The following is a 26,577-nucleotide window of genomic DNA, read 5'->3' on the forward strand; positions in this document are numbered from 1 at the left end:
ATTGCCTAGCCTACCCTTGGATAAGAAGGCTCCTGGTGATGCTTGGTGGCCAGATGACTTGGGTGGTGTGTTTCCTGTGGCATGCCATGAGGGCAGGGCACAGGGGAGCAAGGCAGGGTGGCCAACACAGTCCTGTCTCTTGGGGCAGAATCAGGTTACGGCATGTTTGCTGCCTAAAGCTGGGGATGGCAAAAGCACAGAAGTCTTGCAGAGTCAGAGCCACATGCCTGATATAACCATGAGGCTGGAGAAGGACCTTCAAGACATTTCTCAGGAAACGTTGCTCTGTCTTTTCAGGAAGAACGGACGGAGACAACCACTTGGAGAGTATGTACATTTAGGTAGAGGACGGGTCTGTGTGCTGCTTCACCTTTGGATCTTTTAATCCAAGCACCAACATCCCTTATTGTAGAAGGGAGTGGTTGGACTGTCTGTAATAAAATGGTTTTACATTTTCCAGTCTTGCACAAGGATTCCACTTGAAGGTTGTCAGAGGTGTGTTAATTACCCCAACTCATGAAATTTACTCCCCTATGGTGGAGGATATTAGGGATATTTCTCTCATCTGTTAACGTCATTTCTGACGCTCCTAAGTCCTAGATTTAGAGAATTTCTTCTAGACTCTTACCGCCTTGCCTGCTCTCCCTTTCTCTCCAAGAACCCATTCATCTTTGTATTCCCTTATTCCTTTTCCACAAACTCTTGGGTCCTCATGCTTTGGCCCTTTGCTCAGGCTACTGGATTCAGTGATGTGAGGGGAGGGACTGGGGGCCTTGATTCACAGGCTGACCTCAGGCTGTGTTGTATGTAAAAGCCAGTGGGAACTTGGACAACGTGAGGCATGAACCACTGGCTCCTCTTGACATGTTTCCTGTGTGGAGTGCCAAAACTCCTCAGCTTTGAGTTATATCAGAAAAGCCTTCTAAAATGAGCATCTTGGTAAAGATTGAGGAGTTGGAGTGGGGAGAAAAACCCAGCTCATCATATTCCATTGATTTCTTATTGGTATTTAATGCCACTGAAGGTGTTAAGTCACTCAGTTGTGTCCAACTCTGCGACCCCATGGACTGTAGCCTTCCGGGCTCTGTGGAATTTTCCAGGCAAGAATACTGGAGTGGGTAACCTTTCCCTTCTCCAGGGGATCTTCCTGACCCAGGGACCAAACCTGGATCTCCTGCCTTGCAGGCAAATTCTTTACTGTCTGAGCCACCAGAATCATTGATTATTGGTAATAAGTATTTGTTGCCTTTTCAAGGGCTAAGAAATGGTGCAACACACACACACACACACACACACACACACACACACAGAGCCATTTGACATGTTTAAGCTTCTCTTTAGAGTAAGGAGAAGAGAATAAAGTTGGCTTCTATTCTCACTATGCCTCTCTACACCATTATCAGTGATCCAGTTTAACATACTCTTCTCTGTGGTAGGTGGAGATTGATGGTAAATAAATAGTGGTGAAACAGGTAGGCCCGGTCTTAACTCTACTCCGACTCCCACTTGCTGACACCCGAGCCCTGAGAGTGTATTATCCCGGAGAAGCCCTAGCATGTGGCGCTGTCACCAGGAGCCTCAGGACTGGCTGGTGAGGGGGTCGGCCATATCACTGAACCTGTCCCCAAGGCTCTTTTGCTCACCTGCCCTTTGCTTTTCTCCTTTTTCGTAACCTTCACCTTTTCTTTTCATTCTTTTTGCTCTCGTCTTCTTACATGTGCCCTGTCTCTACCTTCCTGCTCACCCACACTTCATAACCCGCCTAGAAAGATGAATTGCAGTTCAACTAAGCTTTTAAACGCCTAAGGTTGACCATGGGCTTTGTTTTGCTGGTTGAACCAATCCTGTTAGGAGTGACTGAGTGGAAGTCACACATTGGGATGGCGTTTCTTCAGCTGCCCTTGAAAGGCATCAGCTTCTTGAACAATTAAAAAGAAACATTGAAAAAATAGAATAAAAAAAAGAAACACTCCCTTAATTCTACTGTGGTAACTCTGATATCTTTTCCCTGAATGCTTTATACTTGAATCAGTCTTGTTTTTTAAGCTGTGGATTTTTCTAAGCTTCTTCATAAATTGAATTGGCTATAAAACAGCCAGGTTCTCTGTATTTCAAAGAAGATTGAAATAACTTGATAGAATAAGGCTAGTCTTTTCCGATGCTGTCCAGAAGCAATCTGATCCAGTTTCTAATTCTGTCATTTGTTTGCTGAGGTTATTTGTGTTAATTGTGATCTTTCAGTGTGTGTGTCTGTTTTATTGGGGGAGGTTCTTTTATTTGTGGTCTTTGAACTTATTTTAATTCTATAGTGTCTTGAAATGAAGTCACTTCCAGCACAGGGTCTCCTGCCTACTACAGCATGACTAAGAAGAATTCTTTTTCCTCTCTGCATCCAATTTCCTAATTAGGAAAACTGCCGCTCAAATTGATCCCAGTATTAAAGAATATAAAAATGCATTGTACAGTTTTGAGCATTGTGTAAGGTATTCTTAACAGTACTTCTTAAAAAAAATTTGTGATCCTGGACCTGGAAAGATTTTCTTCTTCTAAAAAAAATCCTGAAGGGCATTTGCAGCGATTATCAACATTGTTTTTAAGGCCTTCCATTGAGAGTCATGACATCACTCTCGGCCCTATGAGTGAGAGCAAAGAAAAAAAAAATCTGCTCATGATATTTATTAAGAATTTTCTAGGTGATTAATGTTTCCCTTGGAGAGTTTTTATTCTGACTTTGTTGTAGAACCGACATACATGAAAACGATACAAGAACACTTGGCTGGGGTGGCTGACAGGAGAGGATCCAAAATTAGTTTACTGCAAGCTATGTAAGCAAGTTCTCAAGGCATGGGGATAGTGGGATGATTGGAACTGGGTGGGGTTTCCTTGGGGAAATTATGCTCAAGAATCCTTGTCTGTTTGTTATTATCTTCTTGTGCCCACCTTTCCTGTGTTGATAGCAATGTGTCCCTTTGAATGGAATTGTGACATCAGGCATCTCTGCCAGGTTTTTGAACAAACTTCCCAGTTCATTGTTGGGCCATAGTTTTTAAACGGATCAAGTATATATGTCAAAAAGGAAATAACATGTCTAGATTTCTCCTTTAAAACCCTGAAATTCATTAACATCTGCTTCTAGAAATTCAGAGATTATAAGTTACATGCAGAATTTTCTTTCAGTCACTTTTAAGCTCGCTTAGAATTAGATATTGAATTTTCTTGGCTTTGAAGCCGTGATTACCCAGGTCTCGTGTACAGATGAGGGTGTTTTTGGATGTATTTAGGCTAGAGAGGCAGAATTCCAGGGTCTCTCCATGTTGTACATCATTGTTAAAATATGTTATTGCTATGACTGAATGTAATATTTTCTTTGGAATTTATGTGTCTCAAATAGCCGAGGAGTGATCGGCAGTCTCCTCTCCCTGTCTTCTGATTTATAATAACATTGTGTTTGCAGAATGATAATGTGCGTGGAGTAAGGGTTTATCTTTTGAAAACGTGTATTGCGAAATCACTTCCTTCTTAGTGAAAGATGTTAAAATGGAGAATACAGCCTTGGACTTAAGTGCCTTCGACTCAGTCAGCAGACATGCCTCATGTTGTTCTCCAATAGACAAAAGCTGGCTGCTAAAAACTACAGGTGATGCTGGGCCAGTGGGATTCTGCATACTTCTCCCTTTTCGTCTTGAATATTTTCTACACTGTCATTATAATTAAAATAATACATTTTAAAGATACTGCAGTTCTGCTTGAACCTCGAATTCCAGGCTTTATGGAAAGATTCAGATATATAAATCCTTCCTAGCTGCAACCTGAAAACACATAGAAATAAGGGGAATATAAGGCACCTTACGATGTTTTGTTCTCCTGTCAAATCCTCTCAGAAACATCTTTCAAAGGAAAAGGCTACCAATCCAATTAAGTGGTTGAATATATTTTCTGTATTTTTCCTTAATATTTGACAAATTAAGAATCCTGGAACTGAACAAGGACCATTGTGTTCTAAAATGTAATTCAAATGAATTGAAAAACCTACCTGAAGAACCAACAATGTGGATAAAAACATGGACCCTATTTCCCATTTGAGGGGATGTTGGGTCATCTGCTTCATTTGACCCATGGAAAACAGAACAGCTTCTGGTACACTGCCTCTCAAAAAGCTCCATGGAAGGCTCTAGCTGTTAAGTCCTGACAGTGGTACAGTCAGGCTCCAGCAAATGCTGGTCTGTTTCTTGGTTGGTTGGTTGGTTTTTTCTTTTTTACCACATCATGCAGCATGTGAGATCTTAGTTCCCTGACCAGGGATCGAACCCATGGCCCCTTCAGTGAAAGTGCAGAGTGTTAACCACTGGGCCACCAGGGAAGTCTCAACTAGTCTGTTCCTTTACTCCTGTGGGCTGCATGGTATTGAGATTTGGCACATTTGCTGCTCATATGTTAGAGCCTTTTCCTTCCCAAGGAGACTAGAGGCTGCACTAGAAGCCCTTATATAACTGACCTCTCTGGCTTACTGGTCACTGTATCCTCAGTACTCAGTGCATAGTACGTACTCAAAAAATAGTTATTGAGTGAATGAGTGTTCTTCTCCCTGTGTATCCACAGTCACTCAGAGCATATGATACCCAACTTTTCCTTGGACGCTGGTGTGCGGTGCCTGCAGCCTCAAGACGCTTGATTAGATGCTCTAGACCTGCACCGCCCATCATGGTAACCACTGACCACACATGGCTATTTACACTGAGCTTTAATTAAAAGTACACGGAATTTAAAATTCAGCCCTCAGTTGCACTGGCCACAATTCAAATACTCAGTAGCAGCGTATGGCTAGTGGCTACCATATTGACTAGCACATGCATGGAGCCTTGCCATCATGGCAGAAAGTTCCTCTGGACACAGGACTGCTCTGAAAGATCTTTTCTTTGTTTGTGATTACAGTGCAGCTGTCTGCTTCAGGAAGTGAGGTCAGCAGGAGCAAGGAGAATCTTTAAGAGCTGCCTCGCATTGTGACATGTCTGATTCCCTGCTGCAGTCCCTACAGCATGAACAAGGTAAGAGGCACTTTGCGGACTGATCCTTTGTGTCTTCTCTATGGCACTATGAATTTCCCTGGCTACGTGATGTCTTTCTGTGATGTGAGGAGGTTGAGTCTCCTGCTAGAAGCATTATGGAGGTTGGCAAGCAGTGTCGACAGGCAGGGTCACAGGCTGCTGTCAACTGTGTTCGTCGGAGGCCTCTGAGCAGCTGGACTGTCAGTTGTTAGTCTAATTGTCTTGCCATGGATATTGGAAGACTGAGGCTCTAGGGCCAAGCTGCTACTGCTGCTGCTAAGTCGCTTCAGTCGTGTCCGACTCTGTGCGACCCCACTACCTGGGTTTAAATATCAGCTAGCTTTGAGGACCTTGGGAAAGTGGCTTAATGGCTCTGTGCCTCAGTTTCCCCGTCTGTAAAATGCTGGTGATAATGGTATGTAACTCGCAGGGTTGTTTTAAGGATGAAATGAGTTGATATGTGTCCTAGTGTTTAATACAGCCCCTGTCTACATTATAAGCATTTGATTAGTTTTTTGCTGTTGTTGTTTCTGGTGTTGGGGACACTGTTATCCCTCAGATATTGTTGCCAGAAAGCCTTAGGTGCAGGTGGTGCCAGTGGTAAAGAACCCACCTGCCAGTGCAGGAGACTTAAGAGACATGAGTTCGATCCCTGGGTTCGGAAAACCCCTGGGAGGAGGGCATGGTATCCCACTCCAGTATTCTTGCCTGGAGAATCCTACGGACAGAGGAGCCTGGCAGGCTACAGTCCATGGGGTCACACAGAGTCAGACATGACTGAAGTGACTTAGCACGGCCTGGCAACATTTGCATTTATTCCTTGATTGATCACTCAGCATGCAGTGATTGATTTCCAGATGGGCGCTCGGGGGAAAAATGATGAGTGGGACTGAGGTCCTGCCTTTAGCAGGTGACAGACAATTTAGGGGCCCTGTGACCGGTGTGAGGTGAGTACCAGAAGCTGGAGAAGCGTAGAAGAAACATCTCTCTTTGAGGAATCTGGAAAGGAGCATATAGAAGCAGTGACGTCTCGAGTTGAATTCTGTATGCTACACGGTCATTTCTTGGGCACAGAAGTATGGCAGGGCATTCCAGGTAAAGGAAATTGCCTGTGTGTAGAAGTGCAGAAGCTTATGAGAAAGTCTGCCGTGCTTAGAGAACAATAGAGTTTGTGTGGCTGGGGCAGGATATCTCAACCTTGGCACTATTGATGTTTGGATCAGGAAGTCCTTTGTCATGTGAGGCTGTCTTCTGTGTTGGAGGTGTTTAGTAGCGTTCAACTTCCTCCACTTCAGTGTGACAATGAAAAATGTCCCAACACGTTGGCCAGTGTCCCTTTAGGGAACAAAAAAGGCCTGCTTGAGAACACCTGCCCTGGCAGAAGATGGCAGATAGGAGCCCAGAGAAGGAGGGACGGATTGCATTCCGAGAGCCCCTAAAGGATTTAAAACAGGGGAGAGACAGTTCCAGAGACTGCAACAAGAAGTAACCATGGATTGTAATGGAGTTGGACAGCGCTTTTAGGTGATTTGGTCTTAAAAACCTACTACGGGACTCCTAAACTTTAGAAAGCCCATGTAACTTGTTGAGGTTCTTTTGCTAAGATCCCTTTTCCAGGGGCAGTTTTTCTCATGGCCATTCTTCGGCCTGTTTATGGGCATGGTTGCTTTACCCCATCAGAAGGGATCAGAAAAAAGTAAGCCATTGTTTTGGGGGTTTTTTGGCCATGTTGTGAAGCATGTGGAATCTTAATTCCCTGACCAGGCATCAAACGCCTGCCCCCTTCCCTGGAAGCGCAGTCTTAACCACTGGACTATCAGGGAAGTCCCAACGCTTTTTTTTTTTTGAGAGATTTTCATTTGACTGAGCCAAGCCAAAGAGAAAGAAAGCTTTGCTGCCCTTTCCCTCCTTTGGGTTCAATACTTAAACATTTTTTTTTAATCCCTATTTTTTTTAATTGAAGTACAATTGCTGGGATAGTTGGATGGCATCACTGACTCAATGGACATTGAGTGAGAAAACTCAGGTAGTGAAGGACAGGAAAGCCTGGAGTGCTGCAGTTCATGGGGTCACAGAGTCGGACACGAATGAGCAACTGAGCAACAGCAACACTAGTTGCTGGACAATATCATACAAGTGACAGGCGCACAGTATAGTGATTCGCAACTTTTAAAGGTTATGCTCCATTTATAGTTATTATAAAACACTGGCTATATTCCCCATGTTGTGTAGTCTATCCTTGTAGCTTGTTTTATGCCTAACAGTTCATATCTCCTATGCCCCTACCCCGGTATGGCCCCTCCCCCTTCCTTCTCCCCACTGGCAGCCACTAACTTATTAGTTCTCTATATTTATGAGTCTTTCTTTTTTATTTGTTTTTGTTGTATTTTTTTTTTTTTTAGATTCCACATACAAGTGAAATCATACAGTATTTGTCTTTCTCTGACTTATTTCACATAATGCCCCCTAACAGTCTTTGAGGAGTGAGCTTTGGAATCCTGGAAGATGGGCAGGTATTCTTCCCCAAGGTCAAGGTTGGAAGTGGGGGAGGGAAGGAGATTCATCATGGCGGTCACTGCAGACCTTGGCTTCTATCATTGACAGTTTGATGTAGTGAAAAGCTAAGACAACTCTTGGGAAATCTCAGATTGGCAAGCACAGTCTGCTGTGGCAGCCCTGCCCTGAGTTTCTCCGGGGCAACGCAAGACCTGACGTCATGGTTTGGCTCTTGACACACAGCTGGGAACCAGACTCAGAAATTTCAGAAGTCTCGGTAGGTGTGTCGGTTGCTTGGGAGGTTATGTTCTCGCCTGAATGACCCAGTGAATGTTTTATTTTATGTTATTGTAAGTCAAAGTGGTGATTAAGCATGATGTGTAACCTTCATCGGTCAGCATTTTTCTTATAGTTTTCTTGGCATAAGACAAAAAAATAGGTCACCCCCTGGGGAGAAAACAGACCTTAGCACAAATAAAACTAGACAGTCACCATCAGTTAGGATATATAAATTAGAACATTGGAAATATTTTTGAGGGTATGACTGATTTTCTAAGTAGAAGTGTTCCTAGAAACTTGGAGACATCTGACTTGTACATTTTCCACTTCCTTGGACATACACAGTAATCACTCTCCTTCCTTCCCAAACCCCAGCTCGCTTTGTGACACTTTGCCTAGGGACATGTCTGGCCGGGTGGGGGTGGGAGGCTGGGACATCCTAGGGTCCAGGGCTGCTCCTCTGAAATACCACAGCAATTCTGATCACAGTTGGGCACTGACAGCTTCCTTTTGGGTCAGTTGGAGACAGAACCCTCTAGAAAACATAGGAATGGCCGCACGGCATCAAGAATTGGCAGTTTGTCTAACTAACCTAACAGGGATAATCTGTTAGTGAGCCGTTGGCAGCCAGGTAGGGCCTTCATTCCTCACATTCTGGAACTTCTCTGTGTGCCCGGGTCTGGAATGCACCTACCTGGAAGGGGTACACTTCTGGCCCTCAGATAGCCAGCGCAGATACCTTAGTGCTGGCAGAAAACAGAGGGCATTCCCAGCCACCACAATGTTCACTGTGAACTTAGGGCCGTTTCCAAGGCTGGCATACGTGGGATGTGTCAGGGTGACACAGGGTGGATACCCTCACGTCGCTTCATCTTCTCAATCTTGTAAACAGACTAATGCTTGTACATTTCTGGGCTTTGCGCTCTAGCCTCACACTTAAGGAAACTGTGTATGTAAAAATTTCCCCAGGGTTCTCATGCTCCCTGGGTTTAGGCAGACTTGCAGACTATGTTTCCAACTTTCATATTCTCCTTGGAGCTTTTTGCAAGAGCTGACTTTCCAATCTTTTGTGTTGATCAAAAACTTTATAATTAGGATTTCACTTTAAATTTGTCCAGCATCTTTACCCTTTCTACTTTCTTGGTTATCTTCTTGTTAATATGTATAAATATATATTATATTTTACTATTATAAATTTTGCTAACCAGAAGGATTATTGTTTTGTGTTTATATTTTTTATCTATAATTTATATTTCTATGTGTTGTTTGTATGTGTTGTCATGCTGTCAAGAGAGGATTTTAGCGTGTTGTAACTTAGAAAATCGTAGCCAAATGAGAAGTTGGACAGAATGGGATTTTGTGGACATAAACTGGGCAGGGTGGTGTGCATTTAGGACATGCCACTATGTAACACAGAACCACACTTATAAGAACAAAGTTCTGCTTTTGAAAGAGCTCTCTCCCTATAAGAAAGCTTGGAATTATGATCCTAAACTCTTTCTCTGTGGTCATCATTCTCTTGAAGGCACATCACATGATGTTCTCTGCCTTGAATTTATGAGGACACTCCATCTGATTGAAAAATAATTGACTTTTCCGTTATTGTCCAGAATGCTCCTCACTCTACCCCCACAGTGAAAATGAATCTTCTTAGAACTGTTTCTTCCTTGTCATGTTCAGATAAGGCTAAATCTGACTGTTACTGCCTTAGACATATGCCGTGGCATCAAATGGAGGAAGGTGGTGTCTCTTATCTCCCTTGCTGGGTGGATGCCACTATTTTGCTTACTCAGCCCAACATAATTTTTTCTCTGAATATTTCCCAATCTTCAGCACCATATTCTACTGTGCTAAGTTTGAGGCAGTTTCACCTTTACACGCAAATCAAATCTCTACAATTGATAGAAGAGTAACACTGAAAATTTCATTTCTGCCTTCTTTTAGAGTTTTTCTTACTTTGCCACTCCTTAGTAGGAAGCAGTGAAGTCCAGGACTCACACCCTTGGATCTTCCCAGAAACACCTGGCAGACACATAACAGCATCAGGTCCTTTGCCCTTCAGCACATTTATCACGTACACAATGCGTACCATGACCATGCTTGCTGTTCACCAGGGAGCAAAACAAAGGTCTTGACTGTCCAAAACCTTCGTTCTGGCCAACATGAGGAGTTGTCTCACTCCAGAGTTTAATAAGCATGCATCTGATGTTCAAACTTTCTCCATTTGAAACTTCTTCCACCTGAAGAGCAAGTTAATAGAGCTACTAGATGCAGGATAAGGGATTGGTGAACAGTAAACTTGTAAGAGCTCTCTCCTCCCCTTTCTAGGACACGCTGGGTGGTTTTACCCAGTGACCAGTCTTTATTTCATGAGTCTCCACTGTTGTTTTTCTGAAGGCAAATGGCCGAATTCCCCTCCTGACAGACTTTGGAGAAACATTACACCCTTCAAAAACCAATGACACAGAAAAAAATACAAATACAGCTTAAATCATCCTGGAATAAGGAGGGCCTTACTAATATCTAGTGACAGAAGTGATAGAGGAAGAAAATGTATTTGTATAAAACCTAAAGGTGTTTTTACGTCAGAAGACATTCTGAACTATCCTACCACACAGGAGACTAGCCGGGCAACATATACAACATGTATATGACACGTGTCAGACAGTTAGCTAACTTATGAAAAACTCTTGAGCATTAGGAAGATGAGTGATTCCTCTAATAGAAAATGGGCAAAGAACAGAAAGGTAAAGCCAATAAAGGAAGAAATGTGATCAGCAAATAATTTACAAGAAAATACCCAATCCCAGAATTTATCAAAGTAAGACGAATTAAAATGATGAGATGGTATTTTCTACCTATACAATTGATGAGATTCTATTTCTACCTATACAATCGAGGAGGATTTATAACAGTTACTCATCAAAGGTATAGATAGGACTGACAGCCCTCTCTCATTCACAGTTAATGAAAGAGCATGTTTCTCAAGGGGGCTTCGTGTGTATCAAAGCCTCCAAAATACATGTACGTTTTAACTCAGAAATTCCATTTCTGAAACTCAATGAAAATTGTCATAGATGTGTGTAAAAATTTAGCTAAGATTTTCATTATATATTATCATAGTAACTTCTAAAAAATAATAACCATAACACATCCAGACAGTAAAAATGACGAGGGATGGTAGAATATTTAGTGATATAAAAAGATGTTCCCAATAAATTGTGAAGAAGGCAAGTTATTAATACATAACAATATATACAGTTTGATCATCATTATTTTTTTAAAGATTCCCTTCTGCCCACAGCAAAAAGATTGCAGATACACAGCAAAGTACTAAGAGCATTGTCTTCTTTTTGCTTATATGTTCTAAATTTTCTTAAGCAATATGAATTCTTTCCTACTAAAAATAGTGTTTTGAAATAAGGCATGCAATTATCTTTAAGACAGAGACTTCACTAAATATTAAAAATATATATGATGGAGAAGACTTTGCGGTGGGCTTTCCTGGTGGTCCAATGGTTAAGGCTTCACCCTCCAGTGCAGGGGGTGTGAGTTCAAGCTAAGATCCCTCATGCCTCGATGCCAAAACACCAAAACATAAAACAGAAGCAATATTCAGTAAAGACTTTAAAAAAATGGTCCACATTAAAAAAAAAAAAGGAAAACAGACTATGAGGATTCTGCCCAGAATTCTGGCAGTGTTTTTCCCGAGGACAGGTATAAGGTATGCATGTTTCTTATTTAAGAAAATATTTTTCTGTGAGAAGAGACACCTGAGAGCTCTCTCCACTAATCCCTGCCCCAAACACGGTGAAGAAAGGCCAGATGAGGATGACATAGTGAGAAGTGACCATCTACAAGCCAGGAGGAAAGTTCTCACTGGGAACCAATCCTACTGGATTTTGAGCAAAGACTTCAGTCTCCATAACTGTGCAAAAATCAATGTCTGTTGTTTAAAATTTTTTTTTTCAACTTTCTTTTTTTTTAATTCCTCTTTCTTTTTTATTTTTTAATTTTTTTGGAGGTTAATTACTTTACAATATTGTATTGGTTTTGCCATACATCAACATGAATCTACCACAGGTATACACGTGTTCCCCATCCTGAACTTTCTTGCAATTAATATTTATATGTATGATTTACAGTCAGAAAAAGCAGGCATTTTACAATAAATACATTTTTAGCTGTTTTGCATTTGAGGTACAAGTGGGTGGAAATATTTAATGGCAGATAAAAAGAGAAAGAAGCATTGGTCAAATAGATCTGAATGTGGAAGTCATTCTATTTGACATATTACCAGGAAGGAGTATTTTAATGTACCAACGTTTTAGAGGCAGTAGTATATTGAGAAATGCTCTAGAAAAGATACTGTCTTTTGAATTCAGTGGCTATTACATCCTCTTACTCATTACATCCTCTTATTCAAGATACTGCTAAAGCGCCAAGTTTAGACCAATGGTTTTCAAGCTGTGGTTTGGGGACCCCTGGGGTGCCCACTTATGGGCCACCTGCAAGGTCAAAACTATTTTCGTAATAATACTGAGACATTTTTTGCCCTTTCCACTGTCTCTCAAGTATACAGTACAATTTGAGAGGCTCCATGACATGCTGTGATGTCATCCCCCTGATGGCTGTTGGTATGTTTCCTTGTGTTTTCCTGTTCCAAGAATGTCTCCATTTTAATTTTTAATATGGTGAAGTGTGTGAGTCGCTCAGTCATGTCCAACTCTGCAACACCATGGACTTTAGCCCGCTAGGTTCCTCTGTCCATGGAATCCTCCAGGCAAGAATACTGGAGTGGGTTGCCATTTCCTACTCTAGGGAATCTTCCCAACCTGGCGATCGAACCTGAGTCTCTTGCTTCGCAGGCAGATTCTTTACCATCTGAGCTACCAGGAAGCCCCACATTGACAGAAATAACTGACCTGAACAAGGGCTCTTTAGGGTCTGCAATCATTTTTAAGCATATCCTCAGTTAGGAGTCTAGTCTTTGCCTGTGTCCTGTATTTGGCAGTAGTTGCTCTAAGAAGAAGGTGGTCCCTGGCCCCTGGTTCAGGAGGGCCCTGGACATTGTAGCGCATCTGTTCTCACCTTCTGCATCTTTAAAGAAACATTTTCCTTGTTCTTTATTTTTAAAACTTTACTTTGTAGAATTTGTGAAGCTGCGTGAAACTTTGTTAGCACAAGGGTGACATGTAAATTGAGTTCTGCTGAATGTGAGGTGTATGGAAATCGTGAAATTAGACCTCCAGTCTCTTGCCTTTGTACTGCACTGGGCAAGTCTGAATTTTTAGGATGGAAACAGGAATATAATTTCCTTCTGAGAGGTATAGGAGTGCATATTTAAAATAAATAAACCTGTACAGATGAGCCTATTTGCAAAGCAGAAATAGAGACACAGACATAGAGAACAAATGTATGGACATCAAGAAATGGAGGGGTGAGATGAATGGGAGATTGAGATTAACATATGTTGGGATTGACATATATGTACTATCAATACTATGTATAAAATAGATAACTAATAAGAACCTACTGTATAGCACAGGGAACTCTATAATCAGTGTTCTGGGATGACCTAAATGGGAAGAAAATCCAAAAAAGAGCGGTTATATGTATACATAAGGTGGATTCACTTTGTTGTACAGTAGAAACTAACAACATTGTAAAGCAGCTATGTGTGAAAGGGTTAGTCGCTCAGTTGTGTCCGACTCTTTGCAGCCGCATGGACTGTAGCCTGCCAGACTCCTCTGTCCACAGAATTCTCCAGGCAAGAATACTGAGTAGGTTGCCATTCCCTTCTCCAGAGGATCTTCCCGACCCAGGGATCAAACCCAGGTATCCCACATTGCAGACAGATTCTTTACCATCTGAGCCACCAGGAAAGCCCTAATACTCCAATAAAAATTAGTAAAATAAAAAACATAACCTAGTGGACATGAAGTAGGGAGGAGACAAACTTGAAATTAACTGAGTATGTTTATGCTTATCTGTCTTTAAAATGTGTGCATGTCTAGAACTTGTGTTTGTAAACGTATGTAAAACAGACCTGCTATTTGAGAGTTGCTTCCTGAATGATGTGGAATTCTCCCCTAGACAGTCCTCACTACTGGGGAAACAACATCAGTGCTTCCGTTCTGGAGCCAAGGCTCCTGCTCCTCTCTGCTTGACCAGGAACACATTTCAGCCTCAGGCGTGGGGCTCCCCTCTGCCTCTCAGAGCAGCACATGTTGGGGCAGTGGTCTGAGCCTGCTCCTCTGAGCACGTATCTTTATGGTCTGGGGTGTAAGTTAAAAATTTGAACCTTTCTGTACAGAGAATGTGGCTTCAAAGGAAGGATGCTGTGGGAGCTCTGAGACCAAGGTCCCCGCTGCAGTGCTACTGGTGGCTTGGCAGTGTCTTGACTCGATGGGCAGGCTTCAGTAGCCTCACTTACCAGCTCCCCATCATATCAGAAAAGATGAGGGAGAATCCAGACGGGGAGGAGGGAAATTAAGGCTTCAGCCTGGACTCTTGGTTTAAGACCATCCCAGACCCAGAGCCCGAAAAGGACTATGTTTTGACATGGCTGCAATCTAATTTCACGTCTAAGGAACTGAGCTGTGAGTCACGATACAGGCTCTTTGAAATGTGGCCACAGCTGCTGTTGTTAGTCACTAAGTCACGTCTGACTCTTTTGCGACCCCACGAACTCTGTCCCTCCAGGCTCCTCTCTCCATGAAATTTCCCAGAGAAGAATATAGGAGTGGGTTGCCGTTTCCTTCTCCAGGGGATCTTCCTGACCCAGGGATCGAATCCATGTCTCCTGTGTTGCAAGCAGATTCCTTACTGTCTGAGCCACCAGGAAAGCCCTTGGCTGCGGCTACTGATCATAGAACTGTTCTCACTTGGAGGGAAGAGGATGCTTGATTGCACTTGGTTGATTTTAGTGGCAGTTCACACACATTGTGAGCATCAGTTTAGCAATCTTACCATCCTTATTTCTTGAGGGTTTAGAGAGATGTGCCTAGGATTTTCTTGATTACAAGTTTTGCTTCGCTGTTTGTTTTTTTTTTTAACTGCCCTACCAGCCTTCATGTCGAGCTGTAATTGAATGTTGACTGAACCATGGGAGTCTTGTTCAGCAGCACCGTGTGGAACTAAGCCCACACCAGCCTGTCGCATCATTAGCCGGGTCCTTTGGACATGTGATGTGTGCGGTGAGCTCTTTCTTTGATCCTGGTGGTGACTGGGTCCCTGGTAACAAAGAGGTCAGTGGATCCTGGTCCGGGCATCATGCGGAGGAATGCCCTGACATCCTTCTAAGCCCTCGGCTCTGCCCCTTTTCTCCTGGCTTTAATGGAGACAATTAAGTTACATCCTATTTAGTTAATTGGTGATTGGAAACATGACTACTCAGTTGATCTGTGTCTTGTCTGTTAGAATATTAATAATCCACTTGCTTTGCCTGATTTTGTGAACACATCTCCACCAGTGCAGTCGCTGTGTAGGAGGGGAAATACGTAACAGAGAGTTTGCTTTCAACCCCAGCTTATTAATTTGAGTACCTAATACTTTGAATTGCTTTTTATCCCTCCCTTTTTGTGCTATGGAGGCCTTATAATGTGGAGTTGTTTGATGTTTTTCCCTTCTTGTTATCTTTTATCTCCATAAAAATAAGCCTAGCATTATTGTCTTCTGTAAGATGTTTTCAGAGAGCACTGTGCTTTTGAATGTATGTATGTCCTCAGCTTTATGTTTTAAAAACCTCCTACTGTGTGATAAAATCGATGTATGTACTAGCTAGAGGAGAGGTGCCTATTCTGAGTAGGTAAAACTACATGATTTGTAGAAACTCCTCAGTTAATGCTCAGAAGACATGTATTTCTCATTGCTCATAAATGACAATATTTAGGTTTAAATGCAAACATTTAGATTTGATTAATCACAGTTTATATATTCTTCTGGTTGATTTGCTTTTTTTTAATGAAATAGTTTTATAATTTTTTACACCCTTAGACATTAATAAAGTAGCATTATCTTGAGAGGCTAGTCTCAATTATATATAAACGTGAGCAATTAATTAAGTTAGCCAGCACAAGCCGCAGAAGTAAGGTGTCATCACATGTCAGTGATCGAGGAGCACCTGTTAATTAGAACAGTAGGAAAACGGCAATGAGTTATGGGGGAAAAAAAAAAACAATAAAAAAAAGATGGGTGAAATTAGCAATATCTCTTGTTTTTTCTTAAATTCTACCCATAAACAATATGTTGTGACAGCTCTAGGATGGGATTATGGCATTTCGGGTGAGGTCTGATTATGGCTAAAAATAGACATGTGTATTGAAGATCAGAAGAGGAATATTAAACAATTGAAATTTTGTGAAAGACTGATGCCGTTTCATTGTAATAATTTCCCCAAAGACACATTAGTAATGCTGCTAAATACAGACTTTAATAGACTTTAATAATGTGTTCTTTAGAGGCCTGATACACAAAGGAATAATGTATAAAACATTCATTATGGAAAATTGCTACCTTTTTTATTTAATAGGAAATCTGTTGAAACAAAACCATTGCACTGCTTATGGCATTGTGTTCCTGGGTGCGAGCAGGCTGAAGAATAATTGCCACCTTCTCTTACATTTTTCCCATCTATTCTAATCAAGTTGCAATCATATTTACTTCTTTGTTCCACGAATGAGATTAGATGGGGATTAGAAAAAGAGGATGTGTATTGGATGTACCCTTGTTCACATGTGGTCCAGCCTCTCACTACCTGTGTAATCGTGGGCGAGGACCTTAACATCAGACTCCACTTCATTTACACACTGGGGGTTGTTCTACCTACCTCACAAGGTCAAAGTAGGAGATGTGAAATGTTGGCAGGGCGGAGGCTCCACGGAACAGGCACTCAATAAAATACTTCCTATTATGATTACTTTCTGCATCTGTTTCTCTTTGTATTTCTTGTTTCTATGGGTGACCACTGGATGGAGAGAGCAGCTTGGGGGTCAAGAGTAGAAAAAAGCAATTAAAAAGAAGCCTCCGTAAGCAGCTCTGTCGCCAAGCCCTGCATTGGATTTCAATTTGATTTTAATGTGCTGCTGAGAGAGCCATGCTGTTGAAAAAGAGAGGAGAGTAAGAAGCAGATGCTTTTGGAAGAACAGTAGGGCATTTATCTCTTTTAATGAGATAACATCATTAGAGTGACAAAGTGCAGCGAATCGATACTCGAAATGGACTAGTGCTATCCTTCCAGAGTGTGGTGATGGTTACCCTTCAGAGCCGAGAATCTGCTGAATCACGAATTCTGTCTTATCTGTTATTAGAGCCCCTGACTTTGATCTCACAGAATAGATCCACACCTTTGGAATCTGCCCAGGAGTAGAAAAACAGACTAATTGGATAAATGAGAAGAATCCAGGGTGATTTATAAGGTGCTCTGTAATCAGGGAGCCTCAGAGGAGGGAGGTTGGGCTTTTTTCCCTTTGACTTCTATACATGGCTGCGCATCCTCGCCTGCTCTCCTTGCTCCGCGTCTGCTTCTTGGTGTCGTGTCAGAAACACTAATCATGTCAAGCTGTGACACTGACAGCCCTGACATTCACAACAAAGAGACAAGAAGGGGGGAGAGGAAGAGAGACCTTGGAGCGGGAAGGTGAGGAGAAGCAGTAGGGGAAGGATTTTTTATTTTTCTTGCACATAAACTCCATCGCTGCAGCATCACCAACATTTCTGGGTAGATTACACTCAAGGAAAATGAAGGAAGAAGCAAGGGGAATTCTGATGGAGATAAAATTGGGCAAGGAAGATTTTTTGCTACTGTTTTTTCCCTCTTCTCTTAGACTTCAGTATGTAGTTTATATGAGAGTGACTGAGGCTGTGATTTCTTCTCGTCAAGAATAAAAAGATCATGGAAAAAATTTCCCTCCTGTGAATTAGGAGTTTGGGATGAACATATACACCCTACTAGAGTATATAAAATAGGTAAACAGCAGGACCTACTGTATAGCACAGGGAACTGTGCTTAATATCTTTTAATGACTATAATGAAAAAGAATCTGAAAAAGAACATAAATGTGTGTGTGTGTGTATATAACTGAATCACTTTGCTGTGCACTTGAAACTAATACATCATTGTAAATTAACTATACTTCAATAAAATAAAAAAATAAAAAAATTCACCTCCATTATCCTAGTTTTTCTCTTCAAACCAAAGTAAAATTGAATCTTAGTAGGAACTGTGTGCTCTCTATGATTTTTCCTTTTACTGCCAGATTCCCATAGTTAAATCTGAACAATGACTACTTCAGGAAAGGGGTCATTGGTGAAGGATGTTTTCTGACCGTGACTAAGCTGACGAGGGGTCTGGACTGTTTAGTGTCATCCTCTGGCCGTCTTACCCTTGGCCTCCCCAGCACCTACCCGCTGCAGGAAATGCTGATGCATGGGACTTCCTTGGTTGTCCAGTGGGTTATAATGCTATACGCCACTGCAGAGGGCACAGGTTCAATCCCTGTTCAGGGAACTAAGATTCCCACATGCTGCACAGCCAATAAATAAATACAAAATTTTTTTTTTTTTTTTAAAGAAATACCAATGTGCTTGGCAGTTTGGAGCAGGCTGCCTGTGGCCAGATCTTTCAAACACCTTTGAGTCTCCTCTCTCCCTCGGGCAACTTTCTCCATTTGGCATCCTTCTGGTGAATGGTCTCCAGTCTCCATCTTGGATCACTTCAGGACCTGGAAACCTGTGGCCACATCTCACATGTGTTTGAAATCTAGATGCTATGATCTAAATTGAGCTCTGAGCTCAGGCTGAATCATCCTAGCTTTTCTATAAACAGGAGAACCCAGCTGCCAGCTCAGCTTTTGAGGTATTTTGAATTACAATTCTATGTCTTAGCAAGGATATCTGTCCTTTCACTTTTTCATGCAAGGGGAAAAGAAAATAATAAAAGGAAAACAGTATATTGATTCCATGTTAGTTACCCTACCACAAAGGAAGTACATTTTTTTGTCTAGTTGAGGGAAAAAGGTGTTACATGGTAACATCTCTTCAGATTAATTAAAAATAATATTAATAAAGAACTTTGGGAAAAACAGAGACTTCATTTTGCAATATTCTTGTTCTTAGTACCCAAGTAGGATTTAACACACTTCGGCCACTTGGGAGAAATGTTTCTCTGAATTTGCAAAATAATTGTTTTAAGCAAATTATAGCATAATTTAAACATTTACACTGTGGCTTATTTAAAATTCTTGAGGAACTTCTGTTTCTGCTGGCAGAGGAGAGTACATTTGTACCCTGGGGAGGGTTTGGGGGAATTACCCCCAAGTATCTTCCTGTAAACTCATATTTTCTTTGAAGTTCCCTTTTATCCTAAAAGTTTACATGGATGTTACATTGTTCTCTGTGTTCTTTGGTTTTTTTTTTTTTATGTAAAAGAACTTTAAAAATTACTTGCCAGTTAAATTATTAATACTTAATTAAATCTTAATGTTATTAATACATAATCTAGCTATTATTACAAGTAAACCCTCAATATTCAATGGTTTGGCACAATAAAAGTCTCCTTTCTTGCTAAATTTTGACCCACTGTAGGTATTTCTGATAGGTAAAGTGCTTTTTACTCAGCGGTTATTCAGGAATCCTGAACCCAGCCTCCTGCCTTGTACTGGCCTTGCTATCTGTACTGGGTTTCTAGGCTGCTGTTAGATGGTACCACAGCCTGGAGGCCTTAAATAAAAGTAATGTATTGCCTCACAGTTCTGGAGGCTAGGAATCCAAGATCAAAGTGTTGGCAGGGTTGGTTTCTTCTGAGGCTATGGGAGAAGGATCTGTGCCAGGCATCTCTCCTTGGCTTGTAGGTGGCTGTCTTCTCCCTGTGACCCTTCATGTCATCTTCCTGCTGTTCCTGTCTGTCCAAATTTTCCCTTTTTATAAGGACACCAGTCATACTAGGTTCAGGCCCACCCTCTTTCAATGTGACTTTATCTTAACTAATCACATCTGTAATTATCCTATTTCTAAATAAGGTTATTTTCTGAGAGACTGGGGGTTAGGACTTCATGAGTTTGGTGGGGAAGAGAAGATTCAACCCATAATCCCATCTTTGAGGCTTATGATTGTCTGCCTGTAGCTGGTAGAAGGGAGAGAGAGCATGAAGAAGGAACACTCCTTAATCCCCACAGCCCTGAAGGGAGTCCACATTTTCCCTTCATATTCCATTGGTAAGAACTAGTCACATTTTTCCTTCTGAGTGCAAAGGACCTGGGAAATGTAGTCCCTGGCTGGATAGTGACTGTGCTAAGTGGTTCCAGGCAAAGGCATGCGCACAAGAGCCACCCATCTTTCTAGGAAAAAGTGTCATGTATATCCTGGATCTTCCACTGTTGCTGAGAGCCAGCCCATCCGTGGGCACAGAAGGAGATCATATCCAAGTTTGAGAAGCCCATTCTAGCACGGCTCAGAATGCTTTTCAGTGAACACTCCAAGTACTGTGTGTGAATGGGTGCCTCAGCTTGCTTACTATTTTGTTTTCTTAAGAATCTAATATATTCTCAAGGGGATTTTATTTACACTATTAATGGGTACGTTTTCCTCTTATGAGACTAGTAAACTCCAAAATAATGAGGTTTTACTCTTCGCCAGAAGTATAACTTGTGGTTAGAATGATTTCTTATGGTACAGTGACATTTTTTTGTTACATGTGCTGTTATTACTGAAAAATGTTATGCATCCAAGAGGGAGAAAAGGATATTGTGAGTGCAGAGGACAATTATATAACCTGCTGTGCTTATCTCAAATGGCTAGAATTTAGTATTTAATTATAAAAGTCTTGTCTTTCCTATCAGATTAGTCATTATTTCGAAAGTTGAACGTGGGTTTTGTCAGTGACTAAGTAATTGCTTTGTATGTTCCTTTGCAATTACAGTAAGAAGTCATGAATCCTCTACATTTAGAACTGCTAAAAATTATTTAGATTTGCCTGTTGAGTAGGTTTATCTAAAGAAGGACTTGGGAAGAAATTTCCATTGTGAATTTTTGGCTTCTCAAATTAATTTGTAAGAAATTTCACCTGAAAAAGATAGTAATTTGAAAAGGATAAGTAGGTACAGTTTGAAAACTTCGTAGGTAGTGTGAAAACACATGAATATTAAACCATAATATTTAAGATTTTCATCATGAAATCCCATGTCAAGAAAACTGTCTCTTGTTGCTTTATGGTTTTGTTACTTTAAAACACTGATGTGATCTAATGATTTAAAATCCATCAGTGGTACTATAGATTTCCTTTTGGTCAAAAAACTGACAGTGATACTTTAGAAAGATAGTCATTTGAACAAGAGCCTTTTAATTTTCAGTGGTTATAGTTTTTAATATGGCAAAATAAACTAACACAAATATTTGGGTCGTTTTCAGCATGAACTGATATATCATTTGCTGATCTGCATGTCTGTATCTCAGCACAGTATTGTCTCTGCCTTTAAGCTTCCTCTACCCAATATATTCAGTTTTGTACACTGAGGGCAACTCTTTAATGCCCAGCTCAAAAGCCACCAGTATCACAAAGTCCAATAGAAAGACAGTCCAGAAGAGAGAATGAACTAAGTCCTCATTCACTTAGATGTCATGAATTCAGATTTTGGATTAGAATCTAGGATGACGTTTATCCTTTGTAGATATTTGATTAATAATTTAACTGTTAGATCAGTACCACCTGTCTAGATATAGCAGATCCAGTATTTGAATTTGGATTTTATTGATTCCAAAACCCAGGCACATTTTCATTCTGTCACATTGCCTCATAGGAGAGTATTTGAACTATATTCTGTGGATTTGCTAAGATAAGAGTAAGTGCAGCATCCCAGGATGAATGTTTTAGTTCCTGAAAGAACAAGTCTTTTGCCAATGAACAAATTAATATAGTGGCTGGAAATTAGTTTCATCTCATCATTAAAGCAACTGTAGAAATTTTACTTGCTAACACTTCCGTAGACTACCACTTTCTAAATAAAGGAACAGCCTCAGATTCAGAAAACCTCTTAAACATCCAGTGTGTAACTAACTTGGGCTTCCCTAGTGGCTCAGTAGTAAAGAAACCCCCTGCCAATGCAGGAGACATGAATTTGATCCCTGAGTGGAGAAGATCCCCTGGAGAAGGAAATGGCAACCCAGTCCAGTATTCTTGTCTGGGAATCCCATGGACAGAGGAGCCTGACCGGCTACAGTCCATGGGGTCACGAAAGAGTCGGACATGACTTAGTCACTAAACAACAACATGAGACTAACTTAGAGTTATTTAGGACTCATGTTAATTTCCTCAAAACTGGTTTCTAATTCATACTCTCACACTTGCTCACCTTTATAAATGCACCCAGGTTATAGAAAAAGCAAGAGAGTTCCAGAAAAGCATCCATTTCTGCTTTATTGACTGTGCCAAAGCCTTTGACGTATGGATCACAATAAACTGTGGAAAATTCTGAAAGAGATGGGAATACCAGACCACCTGACCTGCCTCTTGAAAAACCTATATGCAGGTCAGGAAGCAACAGTTAGAACAGGACATGGAACAACAGAGTGGTTCCAAATAGGAAAAGGAGTACATCAAGGCTGTATATTGTCACCCTACTTATTTAACTTCTATGCAGAGTATATCATGAGAAACGCTGGGCTGGAAGAAGCATAAGCTGGAATCAAGATTGCCGGGAGAAATATCAATAACCTCAGATATGCAGATGACACCACCCTTATGGCAGAAAGTGAAGAGGAACTCAAAATCCTTTTGATGAAAGTGAAAGAGGAGAGTGAAAAAGTTGGCTTAAAGCTCAACATTCAGAAAATGAAGATCATGGCATCTGGTCCCATCACTTCATGGGAAATAGATGGGGAAACAGTGTCAGACTTTATTTTTGGGGGCTCCAAAATCACTGCAGATGGTGACTGCAGCCATCAAATTAAAAGACGCTTACTCCTTGGAAAGAAAGTTATGACCAACCTAGATAGCATATTCAAAAGCAGAGATATTACTTTGTCAACAAAGGTCCGTCTAGTCAAGGTTATGGTTTTTCCAGTGGTCATGTATGGATGTGAGAGTTGGACTGTGAAGAAACCTGAGTGCTGAGGAATTGATGCTTTTGAACTGTGGTGTTGGAGAAGACTCTTGAGCGTCTGTTGGACTGCAAGGAGATCCAACCAGTCCATTCTAAAGGAGATCAGTCCTGGGTATTCATTGGAAAGGCTGATGCTGAAGCTGAAACTCCAATAATTTTGCCACCTCATGCAAAGAGTTGACTCATTGGAAGACTCTGATGCTGGGAGGGATTGGGGGCAGGAGGAGAAGGGGACGACAGAGGATGAGATGGCTGGATGGCATCACCAACTCGATGGACATGAGTTTGAGTAAATTCCGAGAGTTGGTGATGGACAAGGAGGCCTGGCGTGCTGCGATTCATGGGGTTGCAAAGAGTTGGATACGACTGAGCGACTGAACTGAACTGAACTATGAAGATCTTATTGATTGGCTGAGACAAACACAGAAAAGGCAACCTTGAACCATAGGTAGGCCTGCCCTGAGGGCAAGATAAAGAAAACCTTACTATTTCCAGTGAGAAGGTCAGCTAGAACCCTGAGATAAAAGATATATTCCTCTGAAAACATTTCACCTTTTCTAGCAACATGATAAGCCCGACTTTTGATGAACAGGATGATTTAGAGTTTGGAAGGGTACCTGCATCATTTTCCATTTTATTCCATTTGCTCCCTTCATGATCTCTGCTGTGTGACTCTGGCCAAGTCACATCCTTTGTTTGAAACTTGGGATCTGCATGTATGAGACAGAGCCATGGGAATACATTAGGAGTTGTTCGCCTGATGTTTCAGCCTAGTTTGACTTCACGGGTTGTCTGTAAAATATAGGAATTGAGTCCAATATTTGATGTGCATATGCATTCTTCTGAAGAGAGTGGTTCGTAGGTTATTATATCAGATTCTCCCGGGCTTTAGCACACGAAGAAATCAAGAAGCCAGATGATTTTGGAACTCTGTAGGGCCTCTAGCATTCTAGTTTTCTACAAATTATCTGAAGCACAGGCTGTCCTGGGCAGAATAGAGGAGAAAATGAATTCATTCTGTCTCCTTTCTGCAGTGTGACCTGGAAAGGAAAACCTGCAGTGCTTTTATTATAGGCAAGTGCCTCTCTCTTCTCTAGGATGAGTGTTCTGTGTACAGTAAACGTCCAGTAAATGTTTGTGGAGGGTGACAAAATTCTGTTATTAGCAGAAGAGCAGAAATAGCCTAGTAGTCTGAAGTGAGGCACTTTTTGATGATCAATGAGCATTTTTTTTTTTCAAACCTGAGCATTTCTTGTAGTTATCTGCAATGGGTGTTTAAAGAATCATTTGTATTAGCACGTAACTTCCTTGGAATCTCAGACACTTGAAGAGTTAGTAAGGATGTTCAGAGTTAAGAGATTGGTTCCCAGCAGTGAGGAGGCAGAGGCCCAGAGGTGTGAGGGTGTCCAGCCATGCCCCTGCCTCACTTCTCTGACTGTGGTCCCTATAGTGTGGTATGCATGCCATCTTGCCAGAGGGCCTTCTCATATGGTTCATGGCTCAGCAGATCAGCCAGCCTGAAGCAAGAGCCTTATTGCTCAGCAGATAAACAGATGAGAGAATCCGAAGAGCACTCCGGCACCTCCCACTTTGGGTAGGGAGGAAAAAAATTAAGCAGCATTCCCTGGCCAGCTGTGCAGTTTGAAGCTAATGGAAGTCTGCTCTTTAATGTGACTCATGTAATTCACTGTATTGAAACAACACACTATTCTCCAGAAAGTCCCAATATGATTAAAACAGACAAACAAAAACATTATTTCTTGACTACTTGGATCTGCCTTTCCAAAAAATCACGGATGTTGATCTACGTTATTACTTCTCAACAAAAATTGTATTCCTTTTTTTTTTTTTTTCTGTTGGTGGATTTTAAAAAATTGGCTTTTGAGTCCTTTATATAAACGTCTGTGCGTGTGTTTTACAACCATTGACTGTCAACTTTGGTTTAAAGTTTAAGCATCTTGGCTATTTTCTTTGGAAACTTTATACAAAGAGAATAATCATATAGGCCACAATAATATTATTTGTCTTCAAAGTTGCTGTGAACAGTCATTCCTAAGATTTATTGTCTAGGCCAAGTCCGCAATTCAAAGTCCAGAGCAGGCCAAATGTTCAGAGCTAGGCTTTGGAAACTGATTTAATTTATTTTCTAAGGCTGAAAACATACTCAGAGGGCCTCCTTCTGCATTATTTTTTCATTGTTAGGACCACCAGTCCTTATTATAGGTATTTAACATGAAACTTTCATGATGATAATCACTTCAGAGTTGTTTGAGCTGGATTGGTAGTATGAAGCAATCATATCAAAATTTTCAGCAGGAACAGAAAACATAATATAAAATATTATCACCTGTATTCTTTGACATAGTTTCTTAGGATAGGTTTTTTACAAGTTATCTATGTCTCTTTTAGTCATTAGTGAGCACACAGTATGGCACATGGTTTTATACCATGTATATTTATGTATTTTTGATAGATATAAATAAATTAGTGCCCAGGTACCAAATAATGAACACCCTCAAAATTTGAATTTCAAGGAACAGTGGCAGAAAATATCATCACTTGAAACTGAAACTTTCAGACATCAACAGAAAAATGACTGAGATTAGCTATGTGTGAAATTCCCAGAAGGTAATCCACACTCAGATCAACCCATGGTTTATCTACCCACTTTTGATATCCTTTCAGTAAAAATAAATGTAGATATTTAGACAAGTTAACAAACAGCACTACATGGGGTGAATAGCCTGACACCAAATGTTTCCTGAGATGATAAGAGTATGAAGGTATCACCTGGGAGATATTCTCACCAAACGTGTCATCAAGCCTCTGGACTTCATTCCACTTTAAAGGAAATACAGGGGGTTGAGAAGGAAGTTAAATAACCACTGCAGGAAAACAAGGAAATCAGTTTTTTGGGAATGTATAAAGATAAATGTTTTTGACTGCTTCAAAAGCCTATGGTCATTAAAAAAAATAATAACGTAGAACTGGGACTTCCCTGGTGGTCCAGTGGTTAAGACTTTGCTCTTCCACTGCAAGGGGAACAGGTCTGATCCCTGGTCAGGGAACTGAGATCCTGCATTCTGTGTGGCATGGCCAAAAAATTAATTATTTTTTTAAAAAGGGGGAACTATTCTAGATTAGAAGAAACTAAAAAGCCACAAAGCCAAAAACAAAAAAATGTAGATAATATTAATGAAACAACATTTAAGGAATTATAGCACGTTCGCATCAGAAGCAAACAGCTAGCTGCTGTTCTTTGTGTCAGCCACCAACAAGAGCTGGGGAGCCTGAAAACTGGTTATTACCGACCAACTGGCAGCTATATGTGGCCAGCACGTTTTAAGTCTAGTTTAAGTCTAGTTTAGAAATCGTCAGCGCGGGATGACCTGACTCTTATCGCCACCCCCTTCTGAACGTCGCACTTTCCCGACAGTGAGACCCCTGGCTCCAGTATTGGAGACTGACTCTGCTGCGGCTCTTTGTGACATCAGCTGAGGCCCTGAGCCTCTGCAGGCCACAGCCTGCTTGGCTCCAACGTGTACACAAAAGACACTTCAAAGGTTTGTTGTGAGAGGGAAATGAGACCACTCATGTGAAAGGGCCTTGGGCAGGTCTTGGCCCATGGTAGGCTTTCAGTAAATGTTTTAATTTAAAAA

The 26,577-nt window shown here is 41.1% G+C and overlaps 1 protein-coding gene across 2 annotated transcripts in view; it reads left to right on the top strand.

Moving 5' to 3' along the window:
- Nucleotides 1-26,577, top strand: part of BACH2 (BTB domain and CNC homolog 2) — a 383,072-nt gene that overhangs the window by 88,704 nt on the left and 267,791 nt on the right. For both annotated transcript variants that reach the window (XM_052645752.1, XM_052645751.1), the window contains exon 2: nucleotides 4,933-5,045. Coding sequence is in view for 1 of the 2 variants with exons in the window: in XM_052645751.1 (XP_052501711.1) it covers nucleotides 5,037-5,045 (9 nt within the window). In the remaining variant the exon portion in view is untranslated. The remainder of the gene's footprint in view (nucleotides 1-4,932; nucleotides 5,046-26,577) is intronic.

Source organism: Budorcas taxicolor, chromosome 9 (genome assembly GCF_023091745.1).
Source record: "Budorcas taxicolor isolate Tak-1 chromosome 9, Takin1.1, whole genome shotgun sequence".
Lineage (NCBI taxonomy): Eukaryota > Metazoa > Chordata > Mammalia > Artiodactyla > Bovidae > Budorcas > Budorcas taxicolor.